This window comes from Nerophis lumbriciformis, linkage group LG21, assembly GCF_033978685.3.
Source record: "Nerophis lumbriciformis linkage group LG21, RoL_Nlum_v2.1, whole genome shotgun sequence".
NCBI classification, from domain to species: domain Eukaryota; kingdom Metazoa; phylum Chordata; class Actinopteri; order Syngnathiformes; family Syngnathidae; genus Nerophis; species Nerophis lumbriciformis.
The window spans coordinates 41,369,066-41,396,873 of record NC_084568.2 but is presented as its reverse complement, the minus strand read 5'-3'; the positions used below and the strand labels follow the sequence as shown (position 1 = coordinate 41,396,873).

The following is a 27,808-nucleotide window of genomic DNA, read 5'->3' as shown; positions in this document are numbered from 1 at the left end:
GATTGATGACTGTGGCGTTCTTAGTGTCATAGTGTGTGTAGTTAGTATGTTGAATGTTCCAATAGCAGCAGAAGTGCACTTTTAGGAAAGCTGTATTTTTTTCAGTTTTGTGCCCAAGGGACTGATTTTATTTAACACTATGTTATTATTTATACACCTATAGTGATCACAGAGACGGGTTGTTTTTGTGTTACTGTATATATTTGTTTTTCTGAAAATCCCACTTAATATACTTATATTGTTGCGTTTGAACCAGTTGTTCCTCCCAGGGAATTCAAGTCGCTGGTCGCTCCCAAGCTCTTTACGACACTTAAAGCCGAGTAGAAGAACCACCAGAGACAGAATAGGTATTTTGTAATATATTTGCAAAGCTTTGTAAATATACTGAGACCAGTCCAGCATAGAACATTCAATCGCGCAGCTAAGAAGGTCTGCCCTCCAAAATGGAAACCCTCTATTCTATAAAGTCTCTCTCTCTCCCACCCTCGCAGTCTTGTCCCTCCAGCCCAAACACATGCCCATTGTCCTCCGCACCTGGACATAAGAATAGATAAGAAGAAGGAGTATCTCTCTTTCTTACATTCCATATTCAAGGTTAGCACACAGTATTTGCAGACAACCAAAAGACCACAATTGGAAGAAAAACACTAGCTGTTTTGTAATATGATTATGAAATAAAAAGAAGTAACATTTAAATTCGGATATATGTAAATATCTGCCTCCGACAGTAACAACAGTCAATATTTATTTATTTTAATTTTTTTGGGGAGTAACAACAGTCAATATTTTTTTTTTCTTTTTTTTTTTTCTTATAAAATAAAAGTGAGCTTTTGTTAAACCAAGTATTGTGTTTTTTTTTCCATATACAACATGGATTCGATAAGAGAATCGATAAGTAATCGGTTCGATAAGAGGATTCGATAATGGCTTCGAAATCGATAATATCTTATCAAACATCATCCCTACTAATACACCCCCATACCATCACAGATGCTGGCTTTTCAACTTTGCGCCTATAACAATCCGGATTGTTCTTTTCCTCTTTGGTCCGTAGGACACGACGTCCACAGTTTTCAAAAACAAGTTGAAATGTGGATTCGTCAGACCACAGAACACTTTTTCACTTTGTATCAGTCCATCTTAGGTGAGTTCGGGTGTTGTTGATAAATGGCTTTGCATAGTAGAGTTTTGACTTGCACTTACAGATGTAGCAACAAACTGGAGTTACTGACAGTGGTTTTCTGAAGTGTTCCTGAGCCCATGTGGTGATATCCTTTACACACTGATGTCGCTTTTTGATACAGTACCACCTGAGGGATTGATGGTTGTGGGTATTGCCGCTTACGTGCAGTGATTTCTCCAAATTCTCTGAACCTTTTGATGATATTACGAAATCCCTAAATTCCTTGCAATAGCTGGTTGAGAAATGTTCTTAAACTGTTGGACTATTTGCTCACGCATTTGTTGACAAATTGGTGACCCTCGCCCCATCCTTGTTTGTGAATGACTGAGCATTTCATGGAAGCTGCTTTTATACCCAATCATGGCACCCACCTGTTCCCAATTAGCCTGTTCACCTGTGGGATGTTCCAAATAAGTGTTTGATGAGCATTACTCAACTTTCTCAGTCTTTTTTGCCACCTGTGGCAGGCATCAAATTTTCCATTTTTTTTCTACCGCTTATTCCCTTTTGGGGTCGCGGGGGGCGCTGGAGCCTATCTCAGCTACAATCGGGCGGAAGGCGGGGTACACCCTGGACAAGTCGCCACCTCATCGCAGGGCCAACACAGATAGACAGACAACATTCACACTCACATTCACACACTAGGGCCAATTTAGTGTTGCCAATCAACCTATCCCCAGGTGCATGTCTTTGGAGGTGGGAGGAAGCCGGAGTACCCGGAGGGAACCCACGCAATCACGGGGAGAACTTGCAAACTCCACACAGAAAGATCCCGAGCCCGGTTTTGAACCCGAGACTACTCAGGACCTTCGTATTGTGAGGCAGATGCACTAACCCCTCTGCCACCGTGACGCATCAAATTCCAAATGAGCTAATATTCGCAAATAACAAAGTTTACCAGTGTGAACATTAAATATCTTGTCTTTGCGGTCCATTCAATTGAATATAAGTTGAAAAAGATTTGAAAATTGGTGTCTGTTTTTATTTACCATTTACACAACGTGACAACTTCACTGCTTTTGTGTTGTGTACTTACAGTGTGTATTTAAACACTTAATGTAGGGGTTTGAATGTTTTTTTAGGGCTTTTATAGGCAGAGTAGAGCGACTTCCGTAGGCTCTATTTTAAGCAAACTTTTGAACCATTTATTTACTAGTTAAAATGCACAAAAAACGACAACAGGTGTTCTTGTCTTACATAAGGACTGTGAATGATGAACACAAATCCTTTTAAGAAACCATTAAAGAAGCAGTGTCACATGTTCATTATGCAGATAAAACACCTGCATGCCGTACCTGGATACAAATGGTGGGAGATGATTGATTCCCCACAGGAGCAGTTCCTCCACCAAGCCGTGAAAGTAAATGTTTGCAAACTAGACACACCTGTAAAAAGAGCAATTACTCTTGGGTAGCTGCACAGAGCAAGGTAAACTCAGGCTGCTGCTACATTTCACCGGTTTGTTTTCACACGGAGACTTTCTTTTACTGAAAGATAAAAATCAATTATTGTGACAGTAAATATTGAAATGCTTTTGAATTCACACATTCTCGATTCTGATTGGACAGTCAGTTGTTGATGACCTATTTTAGGCTGCAAGTCTTTAAATCATCACCAACCTCCAGCACCACCCAAAACCTTCAGGAAATGTTCTTTAACTGGACCTATTCAACATGTAGTTGACTACCCCTTCTTGAGACGGTGAAGGCAATAATAGGGAGGCTAAACTGGCAGTAAAACCACATGTTGTCTTGATTTAAATCAGGGCTATTGAAGTTAATATAACAAGTTAACAAAGGTTTCCTTAAATGTTGACATAACACAGCCACCCAAAGACAGCAAGTGGCTCTGTGATTGTTTTCATGCTAGTTCAATAACAATGTCATCATTTGATTTGGAATGATCCTCAACATTTATTTCCAAAAGCATGTTTTATACGCTGCACAGCTTCAAGTTCTGGCATTCTTGATATTATCTTTCCACAACGTCAGCTTTTAGCCTCTTAAACATCGCATTCTTTGTTTTTGAAAGGGTCGGAAACAAAAAGGCGGTCATGTTTGTCTTCAAGATATACACTACAGTGTACATTTTCAAAAAACAAATTCTGATACTGATCAATTCTGCTGTAAATCAATTCTGATGCAGTTTGCAGACATACTCAAAGAGTAGGATAGAAATGAGACTGTGGAGGAAAATACACCAGGATATCACGACAGACAAACATTTTATAGCTTTTTATTGAATGAGACAGCCAGAGTGTAAATGAACAATGAAACATTGAACATCAAGAGTATGTTTATATCCCAACCATGACCTCCTTGGCATGTTTGCCATCAAGCACAAACACAGCAAAAATGCGACAAACAACACAGCCAAACGAGACAACAAACGCACAAATGTCCCATAAACAGGACATTTTCTACTGAACTTTGTTGTAAAAATCTTGTTTGTCTGTCCTCCACCGTCACTGACAAGCGCTCGTCTGCAGACTCCACCCCCCACGCTCTTGTTTTAGAAAGCATTTATTCAATAGCATTGAACGTTAAAGTCGGTAAAAGCGTATTTGGAAAGTTCTTTAGGACAGATCGAAAAAGCTTATTGGCCAATATGTGGCACACAGAGTCATAGATTACTCCTGTCTTGCAGGATTAGGATCTGGTCTCTTGCAAACATATGGCTTCAGCATAGTGCAGTCGGCAGCGTGCCACCTTCCATCTGTGAGAAAACAAAACAACTTCTCAAATCTTCTCCCAATCAGGTGCAGTGAACAAGATTTTGTTCTTCATACCAGTTTGTGCAATGTACACACAGTCTTCCATTGCATTCGGGATTTGAGGCAGTGCGCCGGCTAAGGATGGGAGGGGATAAGTTGTGGGTCCAACAGTCCAAACAAAGGTACCGTCCTGGAAGACAATCACATTTCATTAAGTCACTTTTGAAAAAGAGACGCTGCCTTGCTTGGTATGTGCACCCTTAAAGGAGTGTAACTGTTGTGTTGGCAGCAGTGATGCAGTGCTGGAACATATTAGCTGGGGACTATTCTAGTCCACCCTGCGCACCCTGGACTAGACAGAGAGGACACCAATGAAAGCAGATGGAGCAATAGGCTACACACACCCTAAAGACAAACACCCTCACGGCCTCGAAAAGACCCCTGGCACAGATGTGGAGACTAAGGCAGGGCAAACCCGGCAGACCATTCATAGCAGGGCATCTCAAAGCCAAGAGTGTTGGGGAAAGCAGCCTAGCCAGAGACCAGATAGCCACAGGTGCTCGCAGAGTCACCACTGAAAGCCCACCACACAGCAGCTTGACCTCAGATCACCACCCAGTCCCGCCTCCACCCACCCTTCCCCTTCAGTTAAATGTGCTAGTGGTCACACCGTGGCAATGTCATTGAGTCCTATCCAGGGGTCTGTGCTGGTAATCAGATCTTTAACTTCTGTGTTTTCTGCATCACTGGAGATGGACACCAGGTAGGCTTCAGGATCAAGAGCGGTGCAGGCAGTCTGCAAAACAGCATCACTCAATTTAACACTCTTATAAGCACGGTTAAGGGCCTGAAATCCTTCGTACCTCTGCATCCCCAAAAGACTTGGAAACGTTTTGGTAGATGTAACAGTTTGGTTCAAATAGAGTCCAGCCAACAGGACACACACCTGCAACACAATTGTTGTTTGAAGTGAAAAACAAACAGTAACTATTTGGCAAAAGTGTCACAGCTACCAACCAAACACTCCACCGATTCCACACAGGAGGAAGAAGACGCGAAGGGAAAATGCCATCTGTGCAATGAAAGACACACTGTTGTATTCAAAATGTCAAAGTTAGTAAAGTTGTGTCGTGTTACCTTTGCAGCGAAGATACTTGGTACCGAGGACAACAACCAGCCGTCCTTTTATATGCTAGCCTGACCCAGCCCTGGAATGTTTCATGTCAAAACAAAAATTTTCAAGTTAATACAATTAAAAAAGATTGGGTGTAGTCACCTTTGAATTTGTTTTAATTACATGATTATGGGGACGGCGTGGCGCAGTTGGGAGAGTGGCAGTGCCAGCAACCTGAGGGTTCCTGGTTCAATCCCCGCCTTCTACCAACCTAGTCACGACCGTTGTGCCCTTGAGGAAGACACTTGACCCTTGCTCCTGATGGGTGGTGGTTAGGGCAGCTCCCGCCATCAGTGTGTAAATGTGTGTGTGAATGGGTGAATGTGGAAATAGTGTCAAAGCGCTTTGAGTACCTTGAAGGTAGAAAAGCGCTATACAGGTATGACCCAATTACCATTTCTGCTGTAATGGAAATACAGGTTAGGTGAAGTTAAGAGGCTGTTTTAGAAAAATGAAGTAATGAATTATAGTGACTAGTTTCTTTCCCCCCAAAAAAGCCATTGACTTGCTGTCATTTTGATGTTTGTTTTTCCTTAAGCCTGCTCTTAGAAACATGAAGCCATTCCATAGACGGGGGCCAAAAAAAAAGTGTTTTTGCATAATAAGGCCTCTATAAATATGGGTTTCTTTCTCGGGGCCAATGACTAAAACTTGAGTTTTGTCCTGGTTAAAGCGTAAAAAGTTATCTGCCATCCAAGACTCCAGCATTTAAAAAGAGTATCAATTGGCTTTGTGTGATCAGGAGACATGGGAATGTACAGCTGTGTGAGAGAAGGCAAAGAGAAACCATAAGTCTACCACGGAACGGACGCGCCTTGGCTAATTGCTGACATTTAACGTGCCTCATTTACATAATTAATGACACACCCAGTCCGGCCCGACAGAATCCTTTGTTGACGTTAAGGTCACACGGCCGCAGCTGGCAACACAAGACCAGGAAGTGAGTGTTTCAAAGGACTAGTTTCATGGCTACAAGACAAACACTGAGATATTGACATGTTTCTTTGTTGTTGGGTGTGTCAAACACTTTCGTGGAACTCTTGTACTTTTTAACTGCGACACACAAAACATCTGCAAAGCAACTGGTTTACCTGTGCTATTATGTTGGCACTTGTTGCTGAGGTGCTAACTCGGTAGACACCTTTAGCACACTGGCAAGCACAGGAATGTCAAATGTGAGCAGGATTGGTTGAAAAACATGGCAGAGGGGCAGACTGTCCACCAGGACTAGGTCTATGTATTGTTGCATTTGAAACTATTGTGTTGTTGATAACAGAGGTAAATTATTATTATTGTTCATTATCAATAGTGATATTTCTATTGGTATTTGTATTGATCCATTTGTAGTGTAATAATGTTCGATGTCATTTCTGTGTTATTAATATTTATTTCACTAACTGCTTCTTTGCTATCACTTTTATTATCATATTTGTACATATCCTATTTGCTGTTATTGTTCTGTTGTTGTTGTTATTGTTGATGTTGTCTCTTTGTCTTATCCATGCAATTTCCCCCTCTGTCTTCCTTTGTTTTTCTCTTTCTATCTCCTCCTGCTCCGGCCCGGCTGCACCAAATATGAAGTAAATCCATTGAATAAAGTCAAATACAAAGAAGGCAACAAGAGAAGTATCCCACACTTCTCCAGCCGATATGGGCATCTACATCTACTATATGATTTGTCTGAGTGGCTGCACAGGACAGGGAAAACAAGAGGATAGAGAAAGAGAAGGTACTTATGGACTACAATAGCGGACTCAATGACACTTTGGGTCAATTTGTAGCACATGTGGATAATCCGCTGACGTCACAACTGGGAAAAACATCACCAATTTTACAAATTCAAAATGGCTCGTTTGAAGGAAGTCTGAAGGAAAGCAAGATAGTTTTATAAATATCTCCACCATGCCTCCATGGTTTGATTTCACATTTTGAGGCCTTATGCAGATCCCAAATACACAAACACAGGTACCAATAGGTAAGAAAAAGTGTTTTTGCATAATAGGGCCTCTATAAATATGTGTTTCTTTCTCAGAGCCGATGACTAAAACTTGAGTTTTGTCCTGGTTGAACCGTAAAAAGTTATCATTGTCATCCCATCGGGTTGAGTTTTGTCTTGCCCTGATGTGGGATCAATATAATCATAATGGGGGACTTTAATATCCATATGAATACCCCATCAGACCCTCAGTGCATGGCGCTCCAGACTATAATTGATAGCTGTGGTCTTACACAAATAATAAATGAACCTACGCATCGCAATAGTAATACGATAGATCTAGTGCTGGTCAGGGGTTACGATACTCCCATATACTAAAGTAATGTCCGATCATTACCTTATAAAATTCGAAGTTCTGACTCATTGTCAACAAACTATTAATAATAATAATAATAATAACTACTATAGCAGCCGCAACATTAATGCTGCCACAACGATGACTCTTGCTGACCTACTTCCTCCAGTAATGGCTCTATTGATAACCTCACTAACAACTTTAACGACACCCTGCGCGACACCATTGATAGTATAGCACCGCTAAAGCTAAAAAGAGCCCCTAAAAAGCGCACCCCATGGTTTACAGAAGAAACTAGAGCCCATAAATTATCATGTAGAAAGCTGGAACACAAACGTCGCGCGACTAAACTTGAGGTTTTCCATCAAGCATGGAGTGATAGTTTGATAACTTATAAACACATGCTTACCTTAGCTAAAGCTAAATATTACTCAAATCTCATCCACCTCAACAAAAATGATCCTAAATTTTTGTTTAGTACAGTAGTATCGCTAACCCAACAAGGGACTCCTCCCAGTAGCTCCACCCACTCGGCAGATGACTTTATGAATTTCTTTAATAAGAAAATTGAACTCATTAGAAAGGAGATTAAAGACAACGCATCCCAGCTACAACTGGGTTCTATTAACACAGATACAACTGTATCTACGACGGATACTGCAATACAAAATAGTCTCTCTCTTTTTGATGAAATAACATTGGAGGAATTGTTAAGATGTGTCAATGGGACAAAACAAACAACATGTTTACTTGACCCACTTCCTGGGAAACTTATCAAGGAGCTTTTTGTATTATTAGGTCCATCAGTGCTAAATATTATAAACGTATCACTTTCCTCTGGCACTGTTCCCCTAGCATTCAAGAAAGCGGTTATTCATCCTCTGCTCAAAAGACCTAACCTCAATCCTGACCTCATGGTTTAACTACCGGCCGGTGTCCCACCTTCCGTTTATCTCGAAAATCCTCGAAAAAATTGTTGCACAGCAGCTAAATGAACACTTAGTGTCTAACAATCTCTGTGAACCTTTTCAATCCGGTTTCAGGGCAAATCACTCTACGGAGACAGCCCTCGCAAACATGACTAATGATCTACTGCTAACGATGGATTCTGATGCGTCATCTATGTTGCTGCTTCTTGATCTTAGCGCTGCTTTCCATACCGTCGATCATAATATTTTATTAGAGCGTATCAAAACATGTATTGGTATGTCAGACTTAGCTTTGTCGTGGTTTAACTCTTATCTTACTGACAGGATGCAGTGCGTCTCCCATAACAATGTGACCTCGGACTATGTTAAGGTAACGTGCGGAGTTCCTCAGGGTTCGGTTCTTGGCCCTGCACTCTGTAGTATTTACATGCTGCCGCTAGGCGACATCATACGTAAATACGGTGTTAGCTTTCATTGTTATGCTGATGACAGCCAACTCTACATGCCCCTAAAGCTGACCAACACGCCAGATTGTAGTCAGGTGGAGGCGTGTCTTAATGAAATTAAACAATGGATGTCCGCTAACTTCTTGCAACTCAACACTAAGAAAACGGAAATGCTGATTATCGGTCCTGCTAAACACCGACATTTATTTAATAATACCACCTTAACATTTGGCAACCAAACAATTACACAAGGCGAATCAGTAAAGAATCTGGGTATTATCTTCCACCCAACTCTCTCGTTTGAATCACACATTAAGAGTGTTACTAAAACGGCCTTCTTTCATCTCCGTAATATCGCTAAAATTCGTTCCATTTTGTCCACTAGCGACGCTGAGATCATTATTCATGCGTTCGTTACGTCTCGTCTCGATTACTGTAACGTATTATTTTGGGGTCTCCCTATGTCTAGCATTAAAAGACTACAATTGGTACAAAATGTGGCTGCTAGACTTTTGACAAGAACAAGAAAGTTTGATCATATTACACCTATACTGTATATACCTTATATACATATATACTTATATATATACCTATACTGGCTCACCTGCACTGGCTTCCTGTGCACTTAAGATGCGACTTTAAGGTTTTACTACTTAGGTATAAAATACTACACGGTCTAGCTCCATCCTATCTTGCCGATTGTATTGTACCATATGTGCCGGCAAGAAATCTGCGTTCAAAGAACTCTGGCTCATTAGTGATTCCCAGAGCCCAAAAAAAGTCTGCGGGCTATAGAGCGTTTTCTATTCGGGCTCCAGTACTATGGAATGCCCTCCCGGTAACAAATTAGAGATGCTACCTCAGTAGAAGTATTTAAGTCCCATCTTAAAACTCATTTGTATACCCTTGCCTTTAAATAGACCCCCTTTTTTAGACCAGTTGATCTGCCGTTTCTTTTCTTTTCTCCTCTGCTCCCCCTATCCCTTGTGGAGGGAGGGGGGGGCACAGGTCCGGTGGCCATGGATGAAGTGCTGGCTGTCCAGAGTCGGGACCCGGGGTGGACCGCTCGCCTGTGCATCGGCTGGGAACATCTCTGCGCTGCTGACCCGTCTCCGCTCGGGATGGTTTCCTGCTGACCCCACTATGGACTGGACTCTCACTATTATGTTAGATCCACTATGGACTGGACTCTTACTATTATGTTGGATCCACTATGGACTGTACTCTCACAATATTATGTCAGACCCACTCGACATCCATTGCATTCGGTCTCCCCGAATGCAACCTCTCCAAGGTTTCTCATAGTCATTCACATCGACATCCCACTGGGGTTGTGCAGCCCTTTGAGACACACGTGATTTAGGGCTATATAAGTAAACTTTGATTGATTGATTGATTGATTCGCTGGGATTTCATATCTAAAATGCATTTAAAAAGAGTATCAATTGGCTTTGTGTGATCAGGAGACATGGGAATGTACAGCTGTGTGAGAGAAGGCACAGAGAAACCATAAGTCTACCACGGAACGGACGCGCCTTAGCTAATTGCTGACATTTAACGTGCCTCGTTTACATAATTAATGACACACCCAGTCCGGCCCGACAGAATCCTTTGTTGACGTTAAGGTCACACGGCCGCAGCTGGCAACACAAGACCAGGAAGTGAGTGTTTCAAAGGACTAGTTTCATCGCTAAAAGACAAACACAAGACAAAACCTGCGACTTGAATTCCCTGGGAGGAACAACTGGTCATAACGCAACACCATTTTCAACTTTTTAATGCTATTGACATGACAATTTGTTTGGTTTATGCAAATGTTGGTTTGTTCAACATTATACTTTTTTAAACAGCTCATCACACACAAACACACACACACACACACACTCACACACTATTTGTCACTGTACGGCGTGGGTACAAGTCTGAGGTGATTCTACCTCCATAGTGTCATGCAGTCCATGCTGTTGTTTAGGGCCACAACCACTAGTGGGAGCCACAAGATTCCTGACCTGGGCTTTTGTAAAGATTGGAGGTTTTTATTATGTCATTTAAGTCCGTCATTTATAAAATAAGACGTCATGAAAAGGCACGATGAAATCAATCTGTCAAAGTTGAATAATGAAGTTATTTGAATGAAATTAGGAATGTGGATTAAACGCGACCTGCAACCACTTGCAAAAATGCAAAATGATTCATTCCTTTTGGTCGCACAAAGCCAGCAAGTTCACTGTTCACTCAACACAGACGTCATAACGTCATCAAAGCTCACATTTGTGCGTTCACACACAGCGCTAAGACTTAGGAACCAGGATGAGATGATAGCAGGAAAGTACAAATGTAATAAATGTATTTGTGGCAGAGAAGGACAAAGTTATGTTTAAGTTTCACTTTTGCATCTCATAGCACATCACTGTGGTGCATTCAAGGACCCCTGATTAAAGTTTGAAACTGAGGCATCCCGCGCTTTTAAATACAGAGGATGCTTAACCCCCGAACTAATATTTACTTAATTACAATAATAATTCTGATGATAATGTATGAATATGATGGTAATGATTATCTTATATGAATCAGCAAATCTCTACTTACACTATGAAGTAAAGGGAAACGTGACATATTTATAATCATATTTAAGTAAATAATCGAGTATGTTTGTTTTTACACTAATTTCATACACTTTAATAAATGTTAATGCAACCTGTTCATTAAGATGTGAACAAAAAAGAAGAGAATAATTTACTTTCAATGTGAGTTATGCACGGCCTCGAAACTTTGTCCAATGCCCGGAACTTTCCCGCACATTTTGTCCAATCAGCATCATGTTCGCAAACGTCAACGGTCTGATAAAACTTAGTTTGTTTCTTGTGTAGACCAAGCAGGAACAAAAACGTGTAACAATATATTAACTATTTATTGATCAAATCACTCACTAGCACACACCTACTTCCTGTTCCCGTAGTATGCAAACATTTACTTCCTAATTGAAATGCATTTATATATTTATTTAAGATTTATCTATCCAGGGTAAGTGTCAGGTTCAAACACCGAACTATCTATTACACAAGACAAGAAGAAGGAATCAGGCAGAGACAGAGTTGAATTTTGCTCATGAGGAGAGACGTATTGGGCTGTACACTCAGTTACAGTATCACCCTACGCTCTAAGGTACAGTCCCACATGCTCCTCTATTTATTCGGGAGGTTCCTAGTTAACATCACTGAGGCTGTTTTTGAAGGGAGGGGCAATGCAAGCAGCCCCAGTAGACACAATACATTATTATTCAGAATGGAAATGTGTTGGCACTCGTGATTTCGCCCTGTCTGTTTTATCTGCGTTGAGGTACTTGATGTCCGTCCTCGGCTGTCAGCATTTTTGTATTATTGATTCCCGCAGTTTTAATACATCACCTACTTTGAGGCATCCGGTAAATTCATGTTTTGAGATCCAGTCATCGAGAAATTTCAGTAAGTCTGGATTTGTTTTTTCTACTGCTTTCCAGTCTTTACATTTTAACTCGTCTTTTGGACTGACCTTTGGTTTATTTGCCCCTTTTCCCATTTTGAGAATTTGTAGTAATCCGTTGTCCCCTACAGAGCCGAATTTATAAGGATTACTTTTGTCTTTGTTGTAAGATAGTGGTTTAATTTATTATTGTGGTACGTGTCGCTTCTACTGGAGGTTGTCCCCCAGTGGAGGTGTCTTGCCTAGAGCTTCCACAATAACCCACTATTACTTCTCACAACTTTAATACGGACTCTCACGTTCACACCTTTCACACTTGTTTTACGGAATTTTCAGTTTTTGCGGACTTCGCCGTCCTTCAGAATATTGGCCTCTTCAGTTTTAGAGTTTTCGGTTTTTTGCGTGGACTCCGCTGTCCTTAATTTGGCTTATTTTCAATTTTGAATTTTACGGAATTTTCAGTTTTTGGAGACTGTGCCGTCCTTCTGATTCTTTGGCCTTTTTACCTGTTAGAGCCTAGGATTCACAGGGTTTGTCTATGCGTCGTAACCCTCAGTCACACGATTTTTTTCCTTTGTATTTCAAAACGTACTAACTGATATCTGCGTTCTTCCCCCTTGTACTCGGTATTCCCGTCAATCCTCAGATCCCAGCCGGAGAGAAGAAAAAACATCTCGTCAATGGGGAGATGGTTGCCATGGCCACGGTCCGTCTGTATTCGCCTCTCCTGCTGGAATCGTCAGATATGTTGAAATCCGGCTGGAAGGACCAAGAAGATGTCAGGTTCAAACACCAAACTATCTATCACACAAGACAAGAAGAAGGAATCAAGCAGAGACGGAGTTGAATTTTACTCATGAGGAGCGACGTATTGGGCTGTACACTCAGTTACAGTTTCCCCCTACGCTCTAAGGTACAGTCCCACGTGCTCCTCTATTTATTCGGGAGGTCCCCAGTTAACATCACTGAGGCTGCAAGCAGCCCCAGTAGACACAATACATGATTATTCAGAATGGAAATGTGCGGACATTCGTGATCTCGCCCTGCCTCTGTTTTGTCTGCGTTGAGGTACTCGATGTCCGTCCTTGGCTGTCAGCAGGCAGGGTCTGGAAACAAACTGCTGACCCGAGACAACTCGCAAAGCAAGATTACCCGTTGTGTGCCTTTGCACAGATAGAAAAGTACAACTTCAGCACAATTGATAATAACTATAGCAACGGCCTTTAAGCATAAGAGTTGTGTGATAACTTATATATATTATTATTGTAGCAATTACATTGTTATTGTTGTTGTTGCTGCTGCAAACAGGACAGGGAAGTAATGGAGCGTCAAGCTAAAGCTTCGTTATGAAACTACAATTAAAATACACAAACAGCAGTCATCGAGTTCATGCATCAGTGAGTCAACAACAATTCATCAGTCTCTCGTCAAATTACTGTAATGATTTAATGATAAATAATAATAGCAACAATTTAGAGAAAGAAACACCTTTAAAGACTGACTCATAGTCTGCTGCCTGCTCTGTCGTCAACACGTTGCAGACTTTCTCTTTGAATGTTTTACACTTAAAAGTGTTTGTCCATCTTAAACATTCATTTTTGCTCCAACACATTCAACCCCGCACGTTAAGAGCATTTCTTAACTGTTGAGAGCGATCTATAGCGCTCATTTTTGTAATTAAATGAGACACGGTGAGTTATTATGTTAGGTCATAAATGACAGGCATGAAACTTTACTGCAAGTGTCGTCAATAATGGAGTATAGGGCCATCAAAGGATTCAAATATTTAACTTTTGATTAATCGCATTTTGTCTGTTGTGTTTAATCGCCATTATTCACAGATGGACGTTACTTTTCATCTTTGATAAGTGGACCTTAAACAGGCCATTTTCAACTTTTTAATTCTATTGACATGACAATTTGTTTGGTTTATGCAAATGTTGGTTTGTTCAACATTATACTTTTTTAAACAGCTCATCACACACACACACACACACACACACACACACACACACACACACACACACACACACACGCTCACACACACATTGTTCTTGCCGTCAATGTTGGTAAATTTTTTAGGGCATTACGGCAAGTCACAAGGGCGGTGGCGGTACTTGCCGTGGTTAAATACGAGCCCTGCTTCACTATCTAAAATGGGTGTGTGGATATGTACAAGTATGTGCACACAAGGTTGTGTGTCATGATCCGTTGCCCGGGTCATGTCTTAGTTTGTGTCTGGTAGCCTTTCCTATGTTTTGGTCTAGTTTTGTTCCTAGCACCATTTGGCTGGTTTTGTTAGGTGTGCTGATTTGACGCACCTGCCTTTGTTTAGTGATTAGTGTCCCAACCTGCTGATTTTTGTGTCGCTAATCACGGCCCTTTAAACACCTGTGTCGCCGTTCACTCGGCGCGAGTTTGTCGCTGGCTATACGCAACTTTTTAAGTACGTTCTACGAGCATTTTGGCTGTTCACCTTTCTTCGCGTGTCATTTGTCTCACTGTACTGAGTAAGCCTCGAGTTACCCTCGAGGTTCATTCCATGCTTTCCACATTTATGGATGTATGTTATATTGTCTTTATATTTCAGCCACTTAATCCATTTTTGGGGGGAATTGAGGGGATTATTATGATGCGTTCAAGAGTCTTATGGCCTGAGGGAAGAAGCTGTTACAGAACCTGGAGGTTCTGCTTCGGAGGCTGCGGAACCTCTTTCTAGAGTCCAGCAGTGAAAACAGTCCTTGGTGGGGGTGGGAGGAGTCTCTGCAGATTTTCTGAGCCCTGGTCAGGCAGCGGCTTTTTGCCATCTCCTGGATAGGAGGAAGAGGAGTCCTGATGATCTTTTCCGCCGTCCTCACCACTCTCTGGAGAGACTTCCAGTCTGAGGCATTGCAGGCTCCAGTCCAGACAGAATTTAGTTTTAAAGTATTACAGTTTTGGTTTGTTACCGTCATATATTGCGGTATTATTGTGAAGACATTGAAACAGAAATAGCGCGGTATTTATAATAGCGTCACATCTCTATTGTGTACATGTGAGGTAATGTATCTATCATGTTGTGTACACGTGATCAGTGATGTTGTGTTGTGTCCCACAGACTTGGAAGTGTACAATGAAGCTGTGAAGATGATCCATGACTTCCCTCAGTTTTATCCTTTTCAAGTGGCTACAAATGGATAAGACTTCATTCTTTGCCCTAGAAAAATTAAAATGCAGAAAATGTGTTTAATACTGTAGATATTAATAGTTTATAATAATCCTGCAGAAATGTTATTGACCGGTATAATTAGTTTTGATATCGGGGTTTCCCCTACATGTAATTGATCATGAGGCACCACCATGGCAAAAATAAAAGCGGCCACACCTTAAAAGTATGTTGTTTTTTTTAATGACAAACAAATTCAAGTATTCTAATGGATGACTAAATATTTTTAAATTGTGTTATACAGTGTGTCCAAAAAGTATACGCAGCACCTCACTTTTTCTGTCCTCAAAATTCTACACATAATACCCCATAATGACAATCTAAAAAGGTTTTTATTTTGTTTCTTGGCAAATGTATTAAAATGTAAAAAACAAAAACAAACTCACATGTATTTACAGCATGTGCTCAATATTTTGTTGATGCACCTTTGGCAGCAATTACAGCCTCAAGTATTTTTGAGCTTGCTACACCTGTTTGTTTTTTGGGAGTTTCGCCAATTCCTCTTTACTTTTTAAAAGCCAAAACCAGTGAACTTGGCACGTTGTGTAAAGAAAAACAGAATAGAATGATTTGCAAATCCTGTTCAACTTCTATTCAATTGAATAGACTGCAAAGACAAGATATTTCATGTTCACACTGAGAAACTTGAAAATAATTATTTAATGGCAGCAACACATTGCAAAAAAGTTAGCACATGGGGCATTTTTACCACTGTGTTACATGGCCTTTCCTTTTAACAACACTCAGTAAACATTTGGGAACTGAGGAGACCAATTTTTGAAGTATTTCAGGTGGAGTTCTTTCCCATTCTTGCTGGCTGTACAGCTTAAGTTGTTCAACATCCTGCTATTTGACACTTCATATTGCACCACACATTTTCAATGGGAGACATGTCTGGACTACAGGCAGGCCCGTCTAGTACCCACACTCATTTACTACCAAGCCACGCTGTTGTAACGTGCAGAATGTGGCTTGGCATTGTCTTGCTGAAATAAGCAGGGGCGTCCATGGTAACGTTGCTTGGATGGCAACATATGTTGCTCCAAAACCTGTATGTACCTTTCAGCATTAACGTAGGGCTGCAAATAACAACTAATTTGATAACCGATTAATCTGTCGATTATTACTTCGATTAATCGATTAATAATCGGATAAAAGAGACAAACTACATTTCTATCCTTTCTAGTATTTTATTGAAGAAAAGAAACAGCATACTGGCACCATACTTATTTTGATTATTGTTTCTCAGCTGTTTGTAAATGTTGCAGTTTATAAATAAAGGTTTATAAAAAAATAAAAAAAAGTAGCCTCTGCGCATACGCATAGCATAGATCCAACGAATCGATGACTAAATTAATCGCCAACTATTTTTATAATCGATTTAATCGATTAGTTGTTGCAGCCCTACATTAATGGTGCCTTCACAGATGTGTAAGTTACCCATGCCTTGGGCACTAATACATAGGGATGATGTTCGAAACCGGTTCTCCCGATTGTTCGATAAGAAAAGAACCGATTCCATGGATTCAAATCCTTTTTCGAGAAACGGTTCCCGTTATCGAAGCCACTATAGTAAAGAAAAAAATTTGGTTATTTATTCGAATCCCTGGAAACGAATCCCGTGTCACAGGAAATGTCCTGTGGGACGTCACAGGAAATGACGTAGCTCAGTCATTCGGCGGCAGATACAGGAGCAGCAAAAATAATGGACCGGACAAAACGCATACTTGCCAACCCTCCCGGATTTTCCGGGAGACTCCCGAAATTCAGCGCCTCTCCCAAAAACCTCCCGGGACAAATTTTCTCCCGAAAATCTCCCGAAATTCAGGCGGAGCTGGAGGCCACGCCCTCTCCAGCTCCATGAGGACCTGAGTGACGTGTCGACAGCCTGTTTTCACGTCCGCTTTCCCACAATATAAACAGCATGCCTGCCCAATCACATTATAACTGTAGAATGATCGAGGGCGAGTTCTTGGTTTCTTATGTGGGTTTATTGTTAGGCAGTTTCATTAACGTCCTCCCAGCGCGACAACACACAGCAACAGCAGTCACGTTTTCGTCTACCGTAAAGCAGTTCGTCTGCCGTAAACAGCAATGTTGTGACACTCTTAAACAGGACAATACTGCCATCTAGTGCATTTGATGAAAGCACTTTTGTGCGTGCCGCACAGCAATGCATCATCAAAGAGGGCGTTCTGCATGGTTTGAAAAATAGTGACAGAGAATAGAACAAGGATGGACAATTCAACCCTTAACTCAACAATGAGTAGATGAGTGTTATGTGTGTGTATATGTGTAAATAAATGAACACTGAAATTCAGGTATTTCTCTTATATATATATATATATATATATATATATATATATATATATATATATATATATATATATATACTGTATATATAATAAAATAAATATATATATTGTTGTGTTTGGACCAGTTGTTCCTCCCAGGGAATTCAAGTCACAAGTCGCTCCCAAGCTCTTTACGACACTTAAAGCTGAGTAGAAAAACCACCAGAGACAGAATAGGTATTTTGTAATATATTTGCAAAGCTTTGCATATACATTGAGACCAGTCCAGCATAGAACATTCAATCGCGCCGCCAAGATGGTCTGCCCCCCCCCCCGACAAAACCCTCTCCCCTCTTAAGTCTCTCTCTCTCCCACCCTCGCACTCATGTCCCTCCAGCCAAAACACATGCCCATTATCTCTCTTTCTTACATTCCTCACTCAAGGTTAAGCACACAGTTTTTTGCAGACCACCAAAAGACCACAATTGGAAGAAAAACACTAGCTGTTTTGTAATATGATTATGAAATAAAAGAAGTAACACTTAAATTCGGATATATGTAAATATCTGCCTCCGACAATATATATAGAGGTAGAATTCACTGAAAGTCAAGTATTTCTTATATATACTTGGTGAATTCTAGCTGTAAATATACTCCTCCCCTCTTAACCCCCCCCCCCCCCACACACACACACACACACACTTCCCGAAATCGGAGGTCTCAAGGTTGGCAAGTATGCTCCAAGACATGGCTTCATTTTACAAAAAAATACGAGGAGGAAACTGCTATATGCAGTTATTGCCAGGCTTAGCTCTCATGTAAGGGGGCCAGTACAACAAGCATGTTGAAACCTGTTCAGGTCGTACATAACTGGAAGGTGAGAGAAACGTGTCGTGTCTTCGACACGTGGCGAAGCAGCGACAGAGATGACGAAGCACCCCCCTCTTCCTCTGCTTCAACCTGCAGTCCCAGTGATAGTGCCGGTGAGTAACTAACGTTAACGGTTGCCCGTTAATTTCCATATCTGCTCACTTGAAGCCTTTAGGCTAAAATAACGTTACCTCTTTTGTCAACCACGACTGCAGTAATGTTAGCTAGACTAATGTTACCCAAGCATAGTCAGTGGCTAACAATAATGTTAACGTTAGCCTTTTTGTATGTGTCTGATAACGTTAACGGTATCTTGTAGCCTACACCACTCCAGAGTTTGCAGGTCTGTCTAATAAACTAGTGCTTGCAAGATGTGAATTAAGATAATGTTAACGTTATCCTATTTCAGATGATGACATTCATGGAGTGACCAGGGCAGTGTTTGCTCTATTCACCATAGCGAGGTATAACCATTTACCATAGCGAGGTATAACCATTTACCATAGCGAGGTATAACGCAAAGCGCAGCAAGATGAGTGAAGAGGAGACTATCATTACTCGCAAGCTAACGAGAATGATAGTGAAACATCTCCTCCCCTTCAACTTGGTGAACACTGACGACTACAAGTAGGTTAAAAATTGTATCTTGCTGACGTAATGGAGCAAAAAGTAAACAACACCATTACTCTGAGATTTGTTTCAAATGTAAAGTGCTGTACAATACAAATGAATGCAGGATTTTCCCTGCATGTATTTTTCTTACACAGATTAAAGCTGTCTGGTCCCAGCGTGGTATGAGGTGGAGAAGTCCAATCTGATCTCTGAGCTAGAGCAGGTTAGCAAGGTAGCTATCACTGCTGACGGCTGGACAGCTGTCAAGCAGGATCACTACCTCACCGTAATTGTGCACTACATCTTGAAGGGTCAGTTAAAGGAGAACGTCCTTAACACCGGAGCCGTGTACCGGGCTCAGACAGGGCATGCTGTTGCCGAAGAAATCGATGAGATCCTGGAAGAGTTCAAGATCCAAGCTAAGGTTGTGGCAGCCACCGTTGACAACGCTGCCAATATGAATGTTGCTGGGTATTATCTTCGACCCAACTCTCTCGTTTGAGTCACACATTCAGAGTGTTACTAAAACGGCCTTATTTCATCTCCGTAATATCGCTAAAATTCGTTCCATTTTGTCCACTAGCGACGCTGAGATCATTATTCATGCATTCGTTACGTCTCGTCTCGATTACTGTAACGTATTATTTCCGTCATGCAGTCCCTGTGGAGACCGTTGTGGCGACACCGGCACATATCTCGGGACACCAAGTTGAGGGTCTACAATTCCTCTGTCATCTCTGTCCTTCTGTACGGCTCGGAAACATGGCCGCTGAATAACATCCTGGCGGCCAGGCTAGATGGCTTTGATTCCAGAGCCCTCAGGAGGATAGAAGGCATCACGTGGAGCCAGCATGTCACCAACAAGACCCTAAGAGAGCTAACCCAACAGCTCCCAGCCTCTCGCCTCGCAGCAATGCGGCGAGTGCGCTGGTATGGCCATGTCATCCGCCTACCGGGGGAACACCCCAAGCGCAAAATCCTGGACTTCAACCCGCAGCGAGCTGGCTGGAGACGCCCTAGAGGCGCCCCCAGGACTCGCTGGCTGGATGTATTAGCCCAGGACCTTAAGGCCTGCAATGTGACTATGGCACAAGCTCAACACCTTGCCCACAATAGACCCAGATGGAGAGACCTGGTTGCTATGGTCGGCTCTACGCGCCCTGAAGTGCAAGAGGACTAAGTAAGTAAGTAAGTATTATTTTCGGGTCTCCCTATGTCTAGCATTAAAAGATTACAATTGGTACAAAATGCGGCTGCTAGACTTTTGACAAGAACAAGAAAGTTTGATCATATTACGCCTATACTGGCTCACCTGCACTGGCTTCCTGTGCACTTAAGATGCGACTTTAAGGTTTTACTACTTACGTATAAAATACTACACGGTCTAGCTCCATCCTATCTTGTCGATTGTATTGTGCCATATGTCCCGGCAAGAAGTCTGCGTTCAAAGAACTCCGGCTTATTAGTGATTCCCAGAGCCCAAAAAAAGTCTGCGGGCTATAGAGCGTTTTCTATTCGGGCTCCAGTACTATGGAATGTTCTAGCAGTAACAGTTAGAGATGCTACCTCAGTAGAAACATTTAAGTCCCATCTTAAAACTCATTTGTATACTCTAGCCTTTAAATAGACCCCCTTTTTTAGACCAGTTGATCTGCCGTTTCTTTTCTTCTCTCCTCTGCTCCCCCCTATCCCTTGTGGAGGGGGAGACACACAGGTCCGGTGGCCATGGATGGGGTGCTGGCTGGCCGGGGTCGGGACCTGGGGTGGACCGCTCGCCTGTGTATCGGTTGGGAACATCTCTACGCAGCTGACCAGTCTCCACTTGGTTATGCTGGATCCACTATGGACTGTACTCTCACAATATTATGTTAGACCCACTCGACATCCATTGCATTCGGTCTCCCCTAGAGAGAGGGGGGTTACCCACATATGCGGTCCTCTCCAAGGTTTCTCATAGTCATTCACATCGACGTCCCACTGGGGTGAGTTTTTCCTTGCCCTTATGTGGGCTTTGTACCGAGGATGTCGTTGTGGCTTGTGCAGCCCTTTGAGACACTTGTGATTTAGGGCTATATAAATAAACATTGATTGATTGAAAAACATTGAAGAAGCTCCACCTGCTCAAGTTTGGGTGTTTTGCTCACACCTGAAACGTGGCAGCGCAGAAGATCTATAGCGTCTTGTCAGTCTCCAATTGGGCAGCGAGGATCCGTGCCATGGTGGTGTGGTTGAAGCGGTGCCACAGGGCCAAAGTGGTCTTGAAGGACAAGCAGCAGCTCCTCAGTAAGAACACATTTCAATAGTCTTTCTTTTTTTTTTTTATCCCAGATACATGAATATGATGTTACAGTTAATTTACTATTTTTTTAAACCTGCTTTATATTCTCATTAGTAGAAAATGACTGTGTAAATACCGTATTTTTGGGATTATAAGCATACTTGCCAACCCTCCCGGATTTTCCGGGAGACTCCCGAAATTCAGCGCCTCTCCCGAAAACCTCCCGGGACAAATCTTCTCCCGAAAATCTCTCGAAATTCAGGCGAAGCTGGAGGCCACGCCCCCTCCAGCTCCATGCGGACCTGAGTCCGCTTTCCCACAATATAAAGAACGTCTACAGTAAAGCAGTCCGTCTGCCGTAAACAGCAAGGTTGTGACACTCTTAAACAGGACAATACTGCCATCTAGTGCATGATGAAAGCACTTTTGTGCGTGCCACACAGCAATGCATAATCAGAGAGGGTTCAGCATGGTTAGAAAGATAGTGATAGAGAATAGAACAAGGATGGACAATTCAACCCTTAACTCAACAATGAGTAGATGAGTGTTATGTGTGTGTATATGTGTAAATAAATGAACACTGAAATTAAAGTATTTATTATATATATATATATATATATATATATATATATATATATATATATATATATATATATATATCCATCCATTTTCTACCGCGTATTCCCTTCGGGGTCGCGGGGATATATATATATATATATATATATATATATATATATATGAAATACTTGACTTGGTGAATTCTAGCTGTAAATATACTCCTCCCCTCTTAACCACGCCCCCAACCACGCCCCCCTAATTTTGGGCATTCATCATTGATTTGGACAGTACTGAGCCTGGCCCTTGAATTGACAGATGTGTTTATATTTTGCCAGGTCTGCCCTTCCATAGGCTGATCTTGGACTTGAGGGTGAGGTGGAATTCTCTGTGTCAGATGGTTCAGAGATTTCTTGAGCAGTTCCCCGCCGTCCAAGCTGCCCTGATGGACCCACGGCTCAGGAAGCAGGCGTAGAAGGACTGGTATTTAACATTTTGTACTACTGCTACTAAATCTTTTAAGCCTGATTTGAATTATAATTAATAATCATAATTATTTACTTTGCAGAGTCAACAGCTAGGGCATCTACAGACTTTAGGAAGGCCGAGGAGTTTGTGGAGCTGATGGAGGTGCTCTACACCTCTACTCTGCGTCTCAAGTGACAGACACCCCACCTGTGGCCAGATTATTCTAATCCTGCAGAGGTTGGAAGCCCACTTCACTGTCTGCCAGGGGGACTCAGCCTTTGTAATGGCCATCAAGCAGGCCATTTGGGGTGATCTGTCTAAACGCTACCAGGTACAGTCCATGTCTGACCTGTAATCATTTCAAAATTAAGACTTAACAGACACCCTAGTCTTCACATTCAGCTAATTTCTAGGCTGCGTCTGTCCCTCATTTCCCCTCCAGGACAAGGATGTGCAGTCATTCCTAGAGGAGGCCTCACTGATGGACTCCAGAAGGTTTAGATACAGACTGGAGAAGGATGTCGTCTGGGAGAGGCTGAAGAGAAGAGCCGTGGCAGCAAACACAGTGGAAGCAGTAGCAGAGGTATTATTTGAAACAGTTTATTGAACTGAAGAAATATTTTATTGTGAGACCTTCACTTTGGCTCTGTTGTACTTTAAGGACCATTCAGCCTAAAACAACGTTGTGCTGAAAAACAAAATCAGTTTGAAATTTAGTTTTTTCAAGCAGCCGGTGAAAGAGGCAGAGAGGCAAGCAAAGGAGGTGAGTTCAGCTCTTGGGGATGATCAGAGGGGGAATGAATTGAAATACCTAAACTACATTATTTAGTCATAAGGTGAACTGCAGACCATGACACAGAGGAGCATCCCAGACAGAGTAGACCAGGAAATCCAGGTGTACAGAGGCCTTCCTCGCACCAACATGCAGGCCAACACTGCCATTTGGTGGTTTGGTAAGAGAGACACTCTGGCCCTCCTATCTGATCTTGCTCAAACCTATCTGTGTGTCCAAGCTAGTTCCACGCCAAGTGAACGTGTTTTTTCGACCGTTGGCGACACGATTAGCAAAGAGAGAGTCAGCTTTGATCCTGAAAAAGCACACATGCTAATTTTTTTGAAGAAGAATTGTTGATTGATGACTGTGGCGTTCTTAGTGTCATAGTGTGTGTAGTTAGTATGTTCCAATAGCAGCAGAAGTGCACTTTTTGGAAAGCTGTATTTTTTTCAGTTTTGTGCCCAAGGGACTGATTTTATTTAACACTATATTATTATTTATACACCTATAGTGATCACAGAGACAGGTTGTTTTTGTGTTACTGTATATATTTGTTTTTCTGAAAAACCCACTTAATATACTTATATTGTTGCGTTTGAACCAGTTGTTCCTCCCAGGGAATTCAAGTCGCTGGTCGCTCCCAAGCTCTTTACGACACTTAAAGCTGAGTAGAAGAACCACCAGAGACAGAATAGGTATTTTGTAATATATTTGCAAAGCTTTGTAAATATACTGAGACCAGTCCAGCATAGAACATTCAATCGCGCAGCTAAGAAGGTCTGCCCTCCAAAATGGAAACCCTCTATTCTATAAAGTCTCTCTCTCTCCCACCCTTGCAGTCTTGTCCCTCCAGCCCAAACACATGCCCATTGTCCTCCGCACCTGGACATAAGAATAGATAAGAAGAAGGAGTATCTCTCTTTCTTACATTCCATATTCAAGGTTAGCACACAGTATTTGCAGACAACCAAAAGACCACAATTGGAAGAAAAACACTAGCTGTTTTGTAATATGATTATGAAATAAAAAGAAGTAACACTTAAATTCGGATATATGTAAATACTTGCCTCTGACAATAACAGTCAATATTTTTTTTATTTTTTTTTGGGGAGTAACAACAGTCAATATTTTATTTTTTTATTTTATTTTTTTCTTATAAAATAAAAGTGAGCTTTTGTTAAACCAAGTATTGTGTTTTTTTTTCCATATACAACATGGATTCGATAAGAGAATCAATAAGGAATCGGTTCGATAAGAGGATTCGATAATGGCTTCGAAATCGATAATATCTTATCAAACATCATCCCTACTAATACACCCCCATACCATCACAGATGCTGGCTTTTCAACTTTGCGCCTAGAACAATTCGGATTGTTCTTTTCCTTTTTGGTCCGGAGGACACGACGTCCACAGTTTTCAAAAACAATTTGAAATGTGCATTCGTCAGACCACAGAACACTTTTCCACTTTGCATCAGTCCATCTTAGGTGAGTTCGGGTGTTGTTGATAAATGGCTTTGCATAGTAGAGTTTTGACTTGCACTTACAGATGTAGCGACAAACTGGAGTTACTGACAGTGGTTTTCTGAAGTGTTCCTGAGCCCATGTGCTGCTACATTTCACCGGTTTATTTTCAAACGGAGACTTTCTTTTACTGAAAGATAAAAATCAATTATTGTGACAGTAAATATTGAAATGTTTTTGAATTCACACATTCTCGATTCTGATTGGACAGTCAGTTGTTGATGACCTATTTTAGGCTGTAAGTCTTTAAATCATCACCAACCTTCAGCACCACCCAAAACCTTCAGGAAATGTTCTTTAACTGGACCTATTCAACATGTAGTTGACTAACCCTTCTTGAGACGGTGAAGGCAATAATAGGGAGGCTAAACTGGCAGTAAAACCACACGTTATGTTGATTTAAATCAGGGCTATTGAAGTTAATATAACAAGTTAACAAAGGTTTCCTTAAATGTTGACATAACACAGCCACCCAAAGACAGCAAGTGGCTCTGTGATTGTTTCCATGCTAGTTCAATAACAATGTCATCATTTGATTTGGAATGATCCTCAACATTTATTTCCAAAAGCATGTTTTATACGCCGCACAGCTTCAAGTTCTGCCATTCTTGATATTATCTTTCCACGTCAGCTTTTAGCCTCTTAAACATCGCATTCTTTGTTTTTGAAAGGGTCGGAAACAAATAGGCGGTCATGTTTGTCTTCAAGATATACACTACAGTGTACATTTTCAAAAAACACATTCTGATACTGATCAATTCTGCTGCAAATCAATTCTGATACAGTTTGCAGACAGACTCAAAGAGTAGGATAGAAATGAGACTGTGGAGGAAAATACACCAGGATATCACGACAGACAAACATTTTATAGCTTTTTATTGAATGAGACAGCCAGAGTGTAAATGAACAATGAAACATTGAACATCAAGAGTATGTTTATATCCCAACCATGACCTCCTTGGCATGTTTGCCATCAAGCACAAACACAGCAAAAATGCGACAAACAACACAGCCAAACGAGACAACAAACGCACAAATGTCCCATAAAAAGGACATTTTCTACTGAACATTGTTGTAAAAATCTTGTTTGTCTGTCCTCCACCATCACTGACAAGCGCTCGTCTGCAGACTCCACCCCCCACGCTCTTGTTTCAGAAAGCATTTATTCAATAGCATTGAACGTTTAAGTCGGTAAAAGCGTATTTGGAAAGTTCCTTAGGACAGTTCGAAAAAGCTTATTGGCCAATATGTGGCACACAGAGTCATAGATTACTCCTGTGTTGCAGATTTAGGATCTGGTCTCTTGCAAACATATGGCTTCAGCAAATTGCAGTCGGCAGCGTGCCACATTCCATCTGTGAGAAAACAAAACAACTTGTGAAATCTTCTCCCAATCAGGTGCAGTGAACAAGATTTTGTTATTCATACCAGTTTGTTTAATGTACACACAGTCTTCCTTTCCATTCGGCAGTTCGTCGGCAAAGGATAGGAGGGGATCGGTTGTGGATCCAACAGTCCAAACAAAGGTACCACCCTGGAAGACAATCACATTTCATTAAGTCACTTTTGAAAAAGAGACGCTGCCTTGCCTGGTATGTGCACCCTTAAAGGAGTGTAACTGTTGTGTTGGCAGCAGTGATGCAGTGCTGGAACATATTAGCTGGGGACTATTCTAGTCCACTTTGTGCACCCTGGACTAGACAGAGAGGACACCAATGAAAGCAGATGCAGCAATAGGCTACACACACCCTAAAGACAAACACCCTCACGGCCTCGAAAAGACCCCTGGCACAGATGTGGAGACCAAGGCAGGGCAAACCCGGCAGACCATTCATAGCAGGGCATCTCAAAGCCAAGAGTGTTGGTGAAAGCAGCCTAGCCAGAGACCAGATAGCCACACGTGCTCGCAGAGTCACCACTGAAAGCCCACCACACAGCAGCTTGACCTCAGACCACCACCCAGTCCCGCCTCCACCCACCCTTCCCCTTCAGTTCAATGTGCTAGTGGTCACACCGTGGCAGTGTATTTGAGTCCTATCCAGGGGTCTGCGCTGGTAATCAGATCTTTAACTTTTGTGTTTTCTTCATCAATGGAGATGGACACCAGGTAGGCTGCAGGATCAAGAGCGGTGCAGGCAGTCTGCAAAACAGCATCACTCAATTTAACACTCTTATAGGCACGTTTAGGGCCTGAAATCCTTCCGTACCTTTGCTTCCTCAAAAGACTTGGGAACATTTTGGTAGATGTAACAGTTTGGTTCAAATTCAGTCCAGTTAGCAGGACACTCACCTGCAACACAATTGTTGTTTGAAGTGAAAAACAAACAGGAACTATTTGGCAAAAGTGTCACAGCTACCAACCAAACACTCCACCGATTCCACACAGGAGGAAGAAGACGCGAAGAGAAAATGCCATCTGTGCAATGAAAGACACACTGTTGTATTCAAAATGTCAAAGTTAGTAAAATTGCGTCGTGTTACCTTTGCAGCGAAGATACTTGGTACCGAGGACAACAACCAGCCGTCATTTTATATGCTAGCCTGACCCAGCCCTGGAATGTTTCATGACAAAACAAACTTAAAAGTCAGCTATAATGAACTAATTAAGTTCAATTTTTCAAGTTAGTACAATTAAAAAAGATTGGGTGTGGTACAGATACCTTTGAATTTGTTTTAATTACATGATTATGCTGTAATGTACAATAAATACAGGTTAGGTGAAGTTAACAGGCTGTTTTAGAAAAATGAAGTACGGTAATGAATTATAGTGACTAGTTTCTTTCCCCCCAAAAAAGCCATTGACTTGCTGTCATTTTGATGTTTGTTTTTCCTTAAGCCTGCTCTTAGAAACATGAAGCCATTCCATAGATTGGGGGGAGAAAAAAACAAGTGTTTTTGCATAATAAGGCCTCTATAAATATGTGTTTCTTTCTCGGGGCCAATGACTAAAACTTGAGTTTTGTCCTGGTTAAACCGTAAAAAGTTATCTGCCATCCAAGACTCCAGCATTTAAAAAGAGTATCAATTGG

The 27,808-nt window shown here is 41.6% G+C and overlaps 1 protein-coding gene and 2 long non-coding RNA genes across 4 annotated transcripts; 1 reads left to right on the top strand and 2 right to left on the bottom strand.

Annotated features, from left to right (window-relative positions):
* Positions 1-3,402: 3,402 nt before the first annotated feature.
* Positions 3,403-27,222, bottom strand: LOC140679687 (lectin BRA-3-like). Of its 2 annotated transcripts, none has more exons than XM_072915613.1 (5): positions 27,141-27,222; positions 26,987-27,069; positions 26,794-26,919; positions 26,208-26,313; positions 3,403-3,898 (listed from the first exon to the last, which is right to left on the bottom strand). In XM_072915613.1, exons 1-5 carry the CDS (start codon positions 27,193-27,195, stop codon positions 3,813-3,815), a joined length of 456 nt encoding a protein of 151 aa, XP_072771714.1. In that variant the 5' UTR covers positions 27,196-27,222; the 3' UTR covers positions 3,403-3,812. The 2 variants fall into 2 exon arrangements, with proteins under 2 accessions (XP_072771714.1, XP_072771713.1); XM_072915612.1 differs by lacking the exon at positions 3,403-3,898 and adding an exon at positions 25,639-26,134.
* On the bottom strand, positions 4,566-5,084 carry LOC133621296 (uncharacterized). Its single transcript, XR_012051075.1, has 4 exons — positions 5,034-5,084; positions 4,914-4,968; positions 4,760-4,842; positions 4,566-4,692 (listed from the first exon to the last, which is right to left on the bottom strand). It is a non-coding gene; the product is annotated as an uncharacterized lncRNA (long non-coding RNA).
* On the top strand, positions 12,071-15,572 carry LOC133621294 (uncharacterized). Its single transcript, XR_009817634.2, has 2 exons — positions 12,071-12,981; positions 15,296-15,572. It is a non-coding gene; the product is annotated as an uncharacterized lncRNA (long non-coding RNA).
* Positions 27,223-27,808: the final 586 nt, after the last annotated feature.